Source organism: Anguilla anguilla, chromosome 10 (genome assembly GCF_013347855.1).
Source record: "Anguilla anguilla isolate fAngAng1 chromosome 10, fAngAng1.pri, whole genome shotgun sequence".
Taxonomy (NCBI): domain Eukaryota; kingdom Metazoa; phylum Chordata; class Actinopteri; order Anguilliformes; family Anguillidae; genus Anguilla; species Anguilla anguilla.
The window spans coordinates 42,561,616-42,575,522 of record NC_049210.1 but is presented as its reverse complement, the minus strand read 5'-3'; the positions used below and the strand labels follow the sequence as shown (position 1 = coordinate 42,575,522).

The 13,907-nt window shown below is 52.2% G+C and overlaps 1 protein-coding gene across 2 annotated transcripts in view; it reads left to right on the top strand.

Moving 5' to 3' along the window:
* Nucleotides 1-13,907, top strand: part of fbxl17 (F-box and leucine-rich repeat protein 17) — a 215,967-nt gene that overhangs the window by 85,583 nt on the left and 116,477 nt on the right. For both annotated transcript variants that reach the window (XM_035435910.1, XM_035435911.1), the window contains exon 7: nucleotides 5,167-5,297. In XM_035435910.1, coding sequence (XP_035291801.1) covers nucleotides 5,167-5,297 — 131 coding nt within the window. The remainder of the gene's footprint in view (nucleotides 1-5,166; nucleotides 5,298-13,907) is intronic.

The window sequence follows — 13,907 nt, the reverse complement described above, 5'->3', positions numbered from 1 at the left end:
TAGACTATTTCTGTATATAATTTGGGAAAAATAAATGTTGCGAAACCTAAAAAAGTCGGCATATCTGACCGGGATTAATCACAGACGTGGCGGGAAAAAAAACACGAAGCCAATCGCGTTAAAATCGGTCACGAGCGCCCAAACACACACACGAGCGTGGAGCGTTAGGCCTGTCCTCCTTCACTAAATACGCTGAAGTGAGCGTTTTACATCGCTCTTTTAAAAAAAACATTTTGCGCGTGGATTTATGCACGTTTTTTCACCAGCCGAATATGTGCCCCCCCCACATCCTGCGGACCGGGGGTGGGGGGGGGGTTCCACTTCCACCCCCCGCCTAGCTTCTGAAAGGCCCGTAGCCGCGCAGCGCGCACACGCGATAACGTGGCGCGTTTTAATATCCCGTCTTCGGCGTCCCGTCTTACGGGCCGACGCCTGTCTCGCGCGCTCCGTCTCAGAGTTCGCAGCACGTCCTGATTTAGCGACGCTATTCGCGCGGCCTCCCAGGATCCCCTGCAGCTGTGTGTAGCAGCACGCCACGCCGTTATTGGATTTACCGGGAAGGAGATAAACACGTTTTTTCGGAGGCAGACATTCCGCGGCGGAAATTTGTCCATTAATATGCGCCCCAGATGTAATGGACGGGCGGGTTTCGGTCCTCCGGCTCGGGGGCTGTTGATATCCCCCCCCTTTGAGTCAGTCCGGAGGGATCCGGGGTGTTTGTTGTCCGGGTTTGGGGGGGGGCTGGTAGCGGGGGGGCGCTGAGGAGATGAGTAATTTGAAATTTGCGTTTATCTGCTGGGCACAAGAACTCGGGCCGGGGCATCAGGCTATCTACCGCCGGTTACTGCCGGAGGTGGAGACCAGGCGACCAGGCTGGACCGGACCAGACCTGGGGTTTCTTTCTTTTTTTTCTCCCCCCCCCCCCCCCCCCCCCATCTCGGAAATGCTTCGCGGTTTAAATCTTTTCTGCGTAAACAGGCCGCCTCCGGAGTGAGATTGGCTTCCGCTCCGCCTGCAGGCGGCCGCCTGTCCAAAATTTTGAATATTTTAAAATTAAAAATTTTAACCGCGAAGCTTTTCCGAGAATGGGAGGGAAAAAAATGAAAGCGACCCCCAGAGAGAGACGGGTGTTCGTTTTTGGGGTCAGAGCGACATAAAATAAAAAAAAGAATCCCGCGCGTGGTCGCGTGGCGGGAATGGTGGGGGAGCCGCCATGTTTGCCTGCACGCCGCAGAAGGAGCGCGGCGGCGGGTTATTCGCGGGGTGTTTGTTTGCGCTCCCCTTTGTTCCCCAAACAATGGGAGTCACGCTTTCCCCATGAATAATTTAGCGGGTCGATATGTAGCGCGCCAGGGGCCACGTGAGGCCCTGAAACACACACACGCACACACACACACACACACACACACACACACACACAAACACGCACACACGCGCGCGCACACACACACACACACACACACACACACACACACACACACGCGCGCACACACACAGACGCACACACACACACGGGAGACAGACACCGTGTCCTTGGAAACCAATAGGAGCTCCATGCTGGTAACATTACGGGTGCTTTTATCAGAACCCCCTGGGACATACAAATAACACCACATACACATCTCTCTCTCTCTCTGTCTTTCTCTCTCGCTCCCTCTCCCTCTATCTCTCTCTCTCTCTCTCTGTCTTTCTCTCTCGCTCCCTCTCTCTCTCTCTCTCTCTCTAAAGTTCAAATTCAGAATGGTTTATTGGCATGAAATACGCTCGTAAATATCGCCTAAGTACAGAAATACTCTAGGACATGAAAACAGATTAAGCAGAGTAATTGCTATTCAGTACCTGACTGTGGTACCATCAGCAGCAACAACCAATGTATCAACAGTTATAGGCCTACTTACCTATACGTGTGTGTGTGTGTACATTCTTGCATACACGTGATGGTGTATGCATTCTACCGTTGATTTTTCCAAGCAAATGCAAAATGTCTGTTTACAGATGGAGTTTTGTTGTTGAGGCACTTGTGCGCTGTGGAGAGGGAGAGGGAGGTATAGAGAGAAGGAGTGAGAGTTATAGAGAGAAGGAGAGAGAGAGAGAGGGAGAAGGAGAGGTAGTTATAGAGAGAAGGAGAGGGAGAGAGAGGGAGGGAGGGAGAGGGAGGTATAGAGAGAAGGAGAGAGAGGGAGGGAGAGGGAGTTATAGAGAGAAGGAGAGAGAGAGAGAGAGGGATAGAGTGAATGTCAGAGAGTGTGCGGGTTGCCGGTCGGCGCGGGTCTGTAATCGCGGCGCGGGTGAGTTGCCACGGTGACAGAGCCGGCCGAACGGCTGACTGCGGCAGGACTGGCGGCCCGGCGGCGGCGTTAGCGTTAGCTTAATCTCTCACGGCGTAAAAACCCCGCCGCGCGTTTACATTCTCCAGAACGTTCCGCCTGTTATTTACCTCTCTGAGCCTGCACCCGCCCCTCACAGTGACAGTACGCCAGCGCCCCCCCCCAATCCCACTCCTCCCCCCCTCCCCGGGGGGACCAGCGCTTCCTAACAGCTTTTCCTACGCCGCTCCTCGGTTATGTCACAGCGATGATGCGCCCTCCCCTCCGTATGCTAAACGGGGTCGTCCGCGAACGCCGCGCGTCTGTCTCCCGCTCGGAAAACTGCTAAACGCTTCCCGGAGGGAACTGAGCCGCCGTCTCGTCTGTGCCGTTAAAAATGCGGACAGAGAACGCGGCGGGCGTGGCTCGAGGCCAGCGGGGGTCCATGGGGTCCCGGGCGTCGCTCCCGAACGTGCCCCGCGCTCGGACGTCCCCGGGGCCGCGCCTTCCTTTGGCCTCGCTTTGGGCGTGTTTCATAGAGCATTCTGGGAAATTCATGGGGAAATTTTCACAATGTCCTTTCGAATAAAAACCCGCTTATTTTGTCAGTGCAGACGGGATGTAGAGTTGAGTTTCGGACCCTCTCCGCATTCGGAGGGAACCGGCAGGGCTGGAGTCTGCCGCTCTCCCAGTGCACCGGATGAAGAATGAAACGGAACAAAAGCGCAGAGCCTCTTTGGATATTTGAATGCCTCCGAAGGTTAATGACCCGTGTCTTTCTTTGCGCATACTGTCTGTTCGCGAAAACGAAAACGTTTTTGACCATTTTCTGACGCACAACGGTGTCTTTGAAATGAGTTTGGAGGAGAGACTGCTTAGGCCCGGAACTGTGGAAAGGCTCTCAATTGCTCGGGGTCACGGGTTCGAATCCCTCGCAGTTCACTGCTGTCCCAGCTGTACTTTCCCCCTCCCCTTTTAAAAAAGAAAAGCCTCGCTTTAAAGTCTCGATCGCAGAGCGAGTCTGTCCCAGAACTCTCAGCACTGTAAACGTCTGAATAAAAAGGCCAAGCCACATTAGTCACGCTCAGAAATTACGACAGAGAATCGCCAGCGTTCGACGGCGGAGTTTTATTTATTTAGTTGGATATTTGCGTGTCGTTGCCGTGTTCTCCAGTGTTTGTTTATACTGAAGCTGAGCGGCGCTGCTCGCTGATGTCATTTTTCCGTGAAACCAGCTAGCGACGGGCGGCGGCGGGCGGCGGCGGCGGCGGCATTAAAAACACAGTCAGACCCGTCGTGAGCCAACGCAAACAGTTTGGCGCTTTGAGAGGGCCCTGTGTTTACCCAGCCGCTGGGCTAATTACCCCCCCCCCCCCCCCCCCCCCCCCCCCCCCACGTCACAGCTGGTCCAACTTTCTGGGATTTTTTGGATGAGCTACTGTACTGCTGAGGCTGGGGGCGGGGCCTCAGCCGGGATGGGGCGGGGCCTCAGCTGGGGTGGGCGGAGCCTGAGGCAGGGCAGAGGCTTGGGGAGGCGGAGGAGGGCGGAGGGATTTTGCTCTGGAGGTGCACTAAAATGGGGACGCACTCACAATCGCTGTGCATGTGGCACACCGACTGGCATGGGCGTGGCCGTGGGCGTGGTCATGGGCGTGGCATACAGCATGGGCACACTGAGAAATCAGACAGGTCTCGTTTCTGTCTTCATTAATGTAGATGGCGGGTTGGTGGGGGGGGGGTGGTCGTTCGTAGTGGAATGGACAGAATGAAAAAGGAACGAAAGAGAGGAAAGGTGGAAGAGAGAAAGGGAGAGGGTTTCAGTATACACCGTGAGCTGAGGATTCGCAAAGTAATGGAATGAAAGAGTGAGAGAGGGGGGAGAAAGTGGGGGAGAGAAGAAGGGGAAGAAAGAGATAAAGAAAGAAATGGAGGGAGAGAGGGAGAGAGGGAGAGAAAGGAAGAGGTAGAGAAAAGCTGATTACTTAAGGGTCTGGTGTAGATTAATCCTGTTCTTCTGTGGAGGAGCTCCATTGATTGGGCTGTAATGAATGGAATGGAGTCTTTGTGGGGGGACCGGGGGGGGGGGGGGGTGCACTGTTTGGGGATGGGAAGGGGGGTCTCTAATACACCAATTTGCCCGCTCACCCGTTTGAAATGCGCAGAGCCACACAAAGAGCCCGGCCCATAAAAATGACACAATTACCCGGGAAGTGTGGCACTGCTAATCGCCAGGCCTGTTTACATCTGACCAGCCCGGCCTCCCCCTGCTTCTGCCCGAGCCCTCTGACAAACTGCTCTCATCGAGGGAGGGAGGGAGAGAGGGAGGGAGGGAGGGAGGGAGGGAGGGAGGGAAAGAGAGGGAGAGAGGGAGGGAGGGAGTGAGGGAGGGAGGGAGGGAAAGAGAGGGGGATTTGGAGGGGGAGGGAGGGCAGGAAGGGAGATGTGGAGGGAGTGAAAGTCAGGGAGAGGGGGAGGGAGTGAAGGAGAGGGATATGGAAAAGGAGGGTGTGTAAGAGAGGGGGATATGGAGTGGGGGAGGTAGTGTAAGGGGGGGGATATGGAGGGGGAGGGGAGTGTAAGATTAGGGCGTATGGAGGGTTAGGGTTAGGGTTATATATAGAGAGCTGCAGCACTGACGGCGTGGGTTAGGGTTAGGGTTATATATAGAGAGCTGCAGCACTGACGGCGTGGGTTAGGGTTAGGGTTATATATGGAGAGCTGCAGCACTGACGGCGTGGGTTAGGGTTAGGGTTATATATGGAGAGCTGCAGCACTGACGGCGTGGGTTAGGGTTAGGGTTATATATAGAGAGCTGCAGCACAGTTAAACTGACGGCGTGGGTCTGCTGCTCTCTCTGCAGCTGAAGAACCTGAGCAGCCTGGACCTGCGGCACATCTCTGAGCTGGACAACGAGACGGTGATGGAGGTGGTGAAACAGTGCCGGAGCCTTAGCTCCCTCAACCTCTGCCTCAACTGGAGCATCAACGACAGGTAGGCAAGCCACCTGCACAGGTACGCTGCTCACCTGCACAGGTACACTACACACCTGCACAGGTACACTACTCACCTGCACAGGTACACTACTCACCTGCACAGGTACACTTCTCACCCGCACAGGTACGCTACACACCTGCACAGGTACACTACTACACTACTTGCCTGCACAGGTACACTACACACCTGCACTGGTACACTACACACCTGCACAGGTACACTGCTCACCCGCACAGGTACACTACTCACCTGCACAGGTACGCTGCTCACCCACACAGGTACACTACACACCTGCACAGGTACACTGCTCACCCGCACAGGTACGCTACACACCTGCACAGGTACACTACTACACTACTCACCTGCACAGGTACACTACACACCTGCACTGGTACGCTACTCACCTGCACTGGTACGCTACTCACCTGCGCAGGTACGCTGCTCACCTGTGCAGGTACGCTACTCACCTGTGCAGGTACACTACTCACCTGCACAGGTACGCTACTCACCTGCACAGGTACACTGCTCACCAGCACAGGTACACTACTCACCTGCACAGGTACGCTACACACCTGCACAGGTACGCTACTCACCTGCACAGGTACACTACACAACTGCACAGGTACACTACACACCCGCGCAGGTACGCTACTCACCTGCACAGGTACGCTACTCACCTGCACTCGATTCCCCTGAGCAGGTAAGTCACTCCCCTGCACGTGTATAAGTAGGTAACTGGCCTGCATTACAGTCAGTGATGCACCAAACACACCAGACATCCCGGGAGCCAATGGAACTGACAGAAACACAGCATGCTGGGCTGTGAGAAGCTTTCGGCCGACGCGATTGGCCGTTGTTATTGAAGTGAGCAGCTGAAGTGTAGCAGCTCAAACGCATGAAAACAGGATGATGGACATGCTGCCTTCATCAGGTGACCTTTACACGCCTCACAATAACTACCAGATCTGGAGCTATACGCACACACACACACTCTCACACACACACACACACACACGTGATCACACGCAATCACGTACACACACAGTCATGCATTCACTCACACACTCACACACACACACACACACACACACACGCTCACTCACACACACACACACACACACACAGCCACGCATTCACACACACACACACACTCACTGTCACGTACACACACACACACACACACATGATCACACACAATCACGTACACACACACACACACACACACAGTCCTTAAATGCTGTCTGAACCCTGGGTCTGGGGCTGCAGGCAGTGGCCGTTTTGTGCCCTAAGGAGGCGCCGCGCGTCTCGTTTCTCTCATCCTGACGCCGCCGCGTTCGCGGTCTGTGCGCCGTGGGGCACACCGTGGCGTGGCGAGGCGCGGCTCGATTTCCAAACCGCCCGGCCTTCCAAACTTTTATTTTCTCTGAGATATTTAATGAATTTTTTATGGCTGAAAACACCAACGCCGCGTTAGATTGGGTGGGTGTTCGGCAGAGATTGTGCGCCAACCGCTGCCCCCCCCCCCCCTCCCTCCCCCCCGGCCCTGTCTGCTTTTACAAAACACCTCACCTAAAACCAGAGATAGCATATCATATTATACAGTGTGTGTGTGTGTGTGTGTGTGTGCGTGTGTGTGCGTGTGTCTGTGTGTGTGCGTGTGCTTTTGTGTGTGTGTGTGTGCTTTCGTGTGTGTGTGAATAATTTCCATTCCTTAATTAGGTTTCTTTTTATCAGAAAAAGGAATTGCCAGTTCACCATCTGCCTGGTTTGCTCATCTCTTTGGTTTAATTATATTTTAAAAAATCATGATTAATTAACTTATAAAATTGATATTAAAAATGGATTCACACTTATCACTTCTGCTTTGGTGGAAGGAGGACGTCAAAGAGAAAACTTTGTTTGGGGGGCCAGGTTCCCCTGCACTTTCCACACAGTGTGTGTGCTGGAACACAGAACAAAGACAAAGACAAGATGCTTCACTCAAACGAAGCCGCATCCATAGGTGCTGAAAGGCTGAAACAAACAGGCAAAACAAACAGACTGGAGTAAAGGGCGAATAGGGATGGCTGTCAGAATGGCGGTTGCTGGGGTGTGGGGGGGGTGGCGGTGGCGTGTCATGGGCGGAACGAATCCACGCCCCCCTCCTCCGGCGGGCGGCGGCGGCGGCGGCAGCGGCGGCGGCTCTCTCTCGCTTTATTTTCCCGCCCCGTCGCCACGCCCCGCCATGTCGCCATGACGCCCGGCGGCACCCGACGGATGAGATTTATCGCCGGGGATCGGCGCGCTAATGCGTTTTTAAAAACTGTTTTCCTTTCCGTGAAGCGAAAGAAAGAGAAACGGAGGGGGGGAAGGAGGGCAGGGGGGTTGTGGGGGGGGGGGAGGGGGGGAGGAGGGGATGGGTGACGAAGACCCAGCGTTTCAGAACGAACTGAATGCGCGAGTCTGAATCGCAAACGGACCGGAGAGGAAGAGAACCTTTTGGAGTGACACACGGAGGAGAGTTTGTCATCCTCCTGTCATTTTTTAATATTTCTATCAAACGGGACGGAGCCAGTCTATTTTCCTCTCGGCGGTTCCTGTTCCCTCTCTTATTTATGTATTGATTGATGGTCCTGGCAAATGGAGTTTGGAGTTTATTGTCGGGCCTTCAAAGTGTTAACTCAATTTGAAATTTACACCGCTCGGAAGATACAAAACGGATGGGCCTTGTGTGTTTTTTTTAAAGTTTTTTTTTTAACAACTTATAAATTTATATGAGAGCAGGCTGGTGGGTAACATGTTTTTCTCTTTTTTCAAATAAATAAAACAAAACTAAAAGCCCGTCTGTTTCTGCAGTCCTCGGCCTTTATCAAATCTGGATTCATTCCGGAACTTTCTCTTCTGTCCCGTTGGCTTTCTGGGACGGGGGGATATGGGGGTGGGGGGGGGGGGGCGGGGTGGGGCGAGGCGGTGTGATTTTGGGAGCGTGGCGGGGGCTTCCTGTGGGGATGGCGTAATTTCTCCGGTCTGACTTTGATAAACCCCGCCCCCCACCCCCCCATCTCGTACGCCAGAGCAAACACCCCCCCGGTAATCCGCTTTGCTCTCGTGATGTCACATCGCCGAGGTCGGGGGGGGGGGGGGGTCCTCGGATCGACGCTGTGTGAGGAAACGGCCTCATGCCTGTCTGAGAATCTTATAGGGAGATTACCTTCATCAGGGGTCACAGCGACAAACTTTCCTTTTCTTTTTTCTTAAACCGTCTTTGGTATGCACTGCCGTGATGTACGACCCCACAGTCGACCCCTACCCCCCTCCTCGTTTACCCCGCCCCCCCCCCCCCCTCATCTCGCCTGTCCTCCACCCCCTGCCTGTCTCCCCACTGCATGGGAGGTCTAACCCAGGACATCAGTGTCTCTTCAAATTCCGCGTCAGAGTTTAGGCGTTTGCTGTTTTGAGGTTCAGCCTGCTCAGATAGTGTCCCTGTTGGGCGGGGTGGTGGGGTGGTGGGGGGGTGGCCCTCTCACTCTGATGGGTAATTTCGGCGCTGATGGGAACACGTCTGTAAAGGGGGACCCCTGCGTGTGCCTCCCCTGGGGGGCTAATCACCCCCCATTTCCCTCTCTGCCACACCCATCCATCTCCTCTCCTCTCTTAGAGTTTCAGAGCCCACTCTCTCCCCCTCTCTCCTTAACTCCTTCTCTTTTCTCTCTCCCTCCTTCTCCCTCCCTTCCTCGCTCTCTCTCTTCTTAACTCCTCTCTCTCCCCCCCTCTCTCTCTCCTTAACTCCTCTCTCTCTCCCCCTCTCTCTCTCCCTAACTCCTTCTGTGTATCTTTCCCTCTTTCCCTCCCTCCCTCTGTCCCTCTCTCACTCTCTCTCTCTCTCCCTAACTCCTCTCTCTCCCTGGCTTCTTCCTCTCTCTTGCCTCTCTCTTGTAGTTCCCTCTTTCTTTCCCTCGCTCTGTCCCTCTCATTCTCCCTCTCTGAGAGGGGAAAGTCTTTGGGTACTACAGCCTCTCTTAGGAAACACAGTCTGAAGTGCAGACCCGGTCTCCACCCGGTCTCTGGTGATATGGGCCCAAACCCCGGACTCCATTACGTTCAGCTTTGGGCCGCTGTACACGTCCTCTAAAGGTTTTTAAATGGCTATTTGATGTCTTTTCTCAGGCGATAAAACAAAAGACTTAATAGAAACGAGCCAAGGAAATGCAATTGTGTGTGTGTGTGTGTGTGTGTGTGTGTGTGTGTGTGTGTGTGTGTGTGTGTGAGATTTCTCCTGGTTGCTCATTAAAGTAGTAAAGGCCTCATGTGCTCAGGGGCCTGTTCTCCAGTACCAGCTGTGGGTCGGAGTCCCCAGGTAAAACACACACACACACACACACACACACACACACCTGTTGGAACCTTGTACACAGCACCTCTCCTCCAGCGAGCTGGGAGAACGGGGGGTTAAAGGTCACGGCGCACTCTGTGCACCCTTGGACGAGCGCGTCAATCACAATATAACCCCCTCCTGAGTTTACACCAACTTTTCACTGAGAGATACAGAGAGTGAAAGAGGCGGAAAGAGGGAGAGAGAGAGAGAAAGAGAGCGCGAGAGGAGAGCGATAATGGAAGGAGGGGAGGCAAAGCATGTTTTTATTTCGTAAAGGAGTCAGAGGGAGAGTTGCGAGCGCTTTGCCGTTGGCGGGTAAAAGAGTGATAAATTGCCAAATTTATGCCGTTGGCACAGAGAACTGATTTTCTATTCCGGCAGGATAGCAGCGGTTGTGAAAATAGCAAATAATAGCTGCGATAAAGCGACGAATTCTGCCTGGGCAGCCTTTCGCACAACGAGCACTTAGTGAAGGGGACTTGTGAACTGGGTAATGGATATAACTGGTTCCTCTTCTTGTGCTTGATTGGTAGTTTCTACTGTGGTCCTTTTCGGTGGTGTTGAAGCAAGGACAAGGGGGGGGGGGGGAGGACGACTTTGTTTGTGACACGCGACACTGCGGCTCTTCCTTTTACCCACAATCCCTTTCAAAAAGGCGTTCTTATAGCGCATTCCAGCAGCTCGAGTCGTTTCTGGATTTCTGTGGAACGATGGGAATTATCCTCGAAGAAACTTCCTCCGGAAGAAGGATGTTTGTCTCATATTTGTGTCTGAAATGATATTTGCTGGAGACTTGGGTCACAAATTTTTTCATAAAGTTGTTATAAGACTGGCCCAGAGACCCTCTCATTTTCAACATTGTTCTTTGTACAGACGTCTCATCACCATTACACCCCTTGCAGCATGTTCTGCAGTATAAAAGTAATTCTGTATATACTTTTTGTACAGTAATTTCCTCATTTTGAATATTATATGAAATTCATTTTTAAAATAGGCAGCAAATTGAGGGCAGCAAAGTTTGCCCCCAGTGTATTCCTATGGGAGTCTGAGGATACAACGAAAAGGTAAAAAAACATATTTTTAAACAAATCTAAGTGAAATTTTGGTCTCGCAATCATCCAAGATCATCTGAAAATAGGGCCTGGGTTCAAAAATGCAGAACCTGTTTTTTAAATTAAATCTTCCTAGATTTTATCGAACCGGTTTTTCTTTTTGAAAATGTGTTTATTTCTGTAGTGCAGTTCTTTACAAAAACAAAGTGCAGGACCTGGAATGGAGATGGGATATGGTAGAATTAGCATATTGCTTTATGTGCTTTAAAGAACCATTTTGTTATTTGTTTGCTGTCTTAGGTCAAGTATAGATCTTGGTATTTATAAATACGTTTTTCAAATAACACTCTTACAAAAGTTTTGCTTTGTGATGACGCCCTTTAGCATATTACTGTCCTGTGTTTTTGAAACAGTATTTAAAGGTCATAATCTTTGAGTTTCGTTGTGTATGTGTGTACGTGTGTGTGAGTGTGCGTGTATGTCAGTGTGTGCATGTGCGTGTGAGTGTGTGTGCGCGTGTGTGTGTGTGATTGTATCCTGTTTTCTTCCTCTCTGTCAGATAAATGTCCAAACGCGTTTTGAGGACATGGCCTGGAACAAGTATAGTTTTATTTCTTCTCATGTTTCTAGTTTTTTTTTTTCTTTTTTTAAATAAGCGTCTTTTATTTGGCCGGGCAGTTGTTGCTCGGAGGGTGAGATTTTAAAATGCCCCTGCCCGACGTCCTCGTGTTCCACGCCTTCCCCAACGAGCCGATGTGTAAAGCTCAGGTACGCCAGGGTCCCCGGGGGGCCACTTCCTGCCGGTGACAGTCCGTCCGTCCGTCCGCCCGCACGCTCGTCAAATAAGAGCCGGGCCTTTTATTCACACAATTTCACCATCACTAAATCGCTGTTCCCCCCCCAAATTCCCCACCCCCCTCCCTTTTTTTTCCTCCCTCTCCTTTCGTTTAGAGCGCTCACTCTCAGCCTTATTACATCAGACGGGGGAGCCGGAAAGATTAGAATTCTGCTGAAATGGATAAATATAATACAAATAAAAAATAATAAAACCGCCTTTTCCCGTTGTCGGGTTGCGGTGCCGCCGTCGCGTAGAATTTAAACGCGTGTGAGGCGGGACGGGGAAAAGGGAAGGAGGCGATTATTTCTGACAGGAAAAAGAAAAAAGACGCGGTGGGGGGGGGGGGGGGGGGGGGAGAAAAGATGATAAACATCCGCTGGTGGGCATTAATTTTGCGGAATGGCGGTTTCGCCCTCAGCCGTCAGCGGTTTGATGAGTGTGGTCGCCGGGGAGACGGCGGCGTTTTCGGCCGAGCCGAACCGCGCAGGTGGAGGAGTGCGCTTCGTAAACTTGTGGGGAATTAAACTCAAATTTGTCCTGTCAAGTTCGGCCCGGCACGTCTTCATCGCCGAGCGGGGGGCTTTGGCTCCGTGCGGAAGCGGCGTTTTGAGAGGATAATTAATTTCCTGGCTGCGCGTTCCCCCCCCGACTCGTTTTTTTTATTTATTTTATTTCTTTTAAACATCCTGAACGATGCCTTCCATTAAACGTGGGCAGCCGGGCGTGTCGGGTCTGGCAGCCAAACGGATCGCGCGCTCGGGAGGTTGCAGGTTTGAATCTCTAGGTTGGGCCTGCTCCGGCTGTCGGGCCCTTTTGGCAAGGCATTGTGGGTAATGTCTAAACAGTGTTTCCTCCAGTGAGCGCACCCGCTAAGCTAATAATGAATGTAATAACGTCATATGAATTGTATTTGCTAAAGAAATTAATGCAATGATGCGTCAATAACGTATTTCTTAAGAATGAAGTCATGTATTTCATACAAAGCTAAGAAGGTCATAGCAAAGTAGTGTAATAACATGGTAATATAATGTAGTAATGTGATAGTGTAATAGCAAAGTAGTGTAATAACATGGTAATATGTAGTGATAATGTAATAGCTTAATAACTTAGTAATGTAATGGGACTGTATCCTTAGTGTGTTATAATAAAGTGTGCTTCACTGGCCTCAGACCAGAGACCGTGTGAGTGCTTTACCTGTGGAAAGAAGGCCTTCAGGGAGAGTTCTCAGTGTGGAGCGAAGAACGTCTCTGGACTGATGCTGTTCTGTCGTTCTCTTGTGGAGTTTGTTTAACGTGCTGACACGCTGCCTCCTTCCTGTTCAAAAGTGCTGTATGAAGTGAGATAAGACACTTTGGTCTGCTGACTTAAATGTGTGTGTGTGTGTGTGTGATCGCGCATGTTGGCTGTGGGCTGTGTGTTTTACGAGTGTGGAGCAGTCATAACTCCTGCATAGTTTGGCCTGTCTGCATTCAGCGGTCTGCGTTGCTTTTAACGGGACCGCCTGACTGATCGGGATCATAGTGACACTGTACCCGACGATTCTAGAGCTCGGTGTTCCAGCCGTTTCTAAGCGCGTTACCGTAGTTACCGTTGCCGTTTTTAATCCTGTGCCACACGCAGTTAAATGTCCCGGCCCGTGACTCACTGTGGAGCGGAGCGTCCGCTGGATGAGTGTGAAGTTACCCCCCCCCGCACTAAGGACGCGCTTTAATGTCAGGTGCTGCCATTACCTTCTGCCATTAAGCGATGAATTACCCCGCCCTCGCCTTTCCGAGCGCACCCCAACCACACAGGGAAAGGGCTCCCCGCTCCGATACGGAACCCCCAGAGCCGCGTTCACGCCCCTGAGAGGGGTGGAGAGAGGCGCTGGGGGGGAGGGGAGGGGGCGGGGGGGCGGGGGGTGTGGGGGGGGGGGGATTTCAAACAGCTGTCAGCTGAGGAGAGAAATAAGGACACATAACGGTGACATACGACGGCCCCTGTGATCCGAACGAGCTGCGCTTTTATGAATATTGAAGAAAGGATGGAAAAGGGTGATAATAAAAGAATGTGCCTGAGTGGTTTGTCTGAGGGAGCCAGCGCTCTGTTTACAGGCCTCCGCACGCGCTCAGCTGGGGGGGGACAGGCTGGGGGGCGTCTGCTTTAGACCTTTAGTGTGTGTGTGTGTGGAGTTCAGCCACTCTCAGATCACACATGCACCCACACACATTCTCTCTCAAACACACACACACACACATTCTCTCACTCTCACTAACACACACACACACACACACACACATAATGTCACACACAGACACACGCACACACACACATACATACACACGTTCACACACACACTGGAAGCTGAGGTGGCAGTGCAGTGT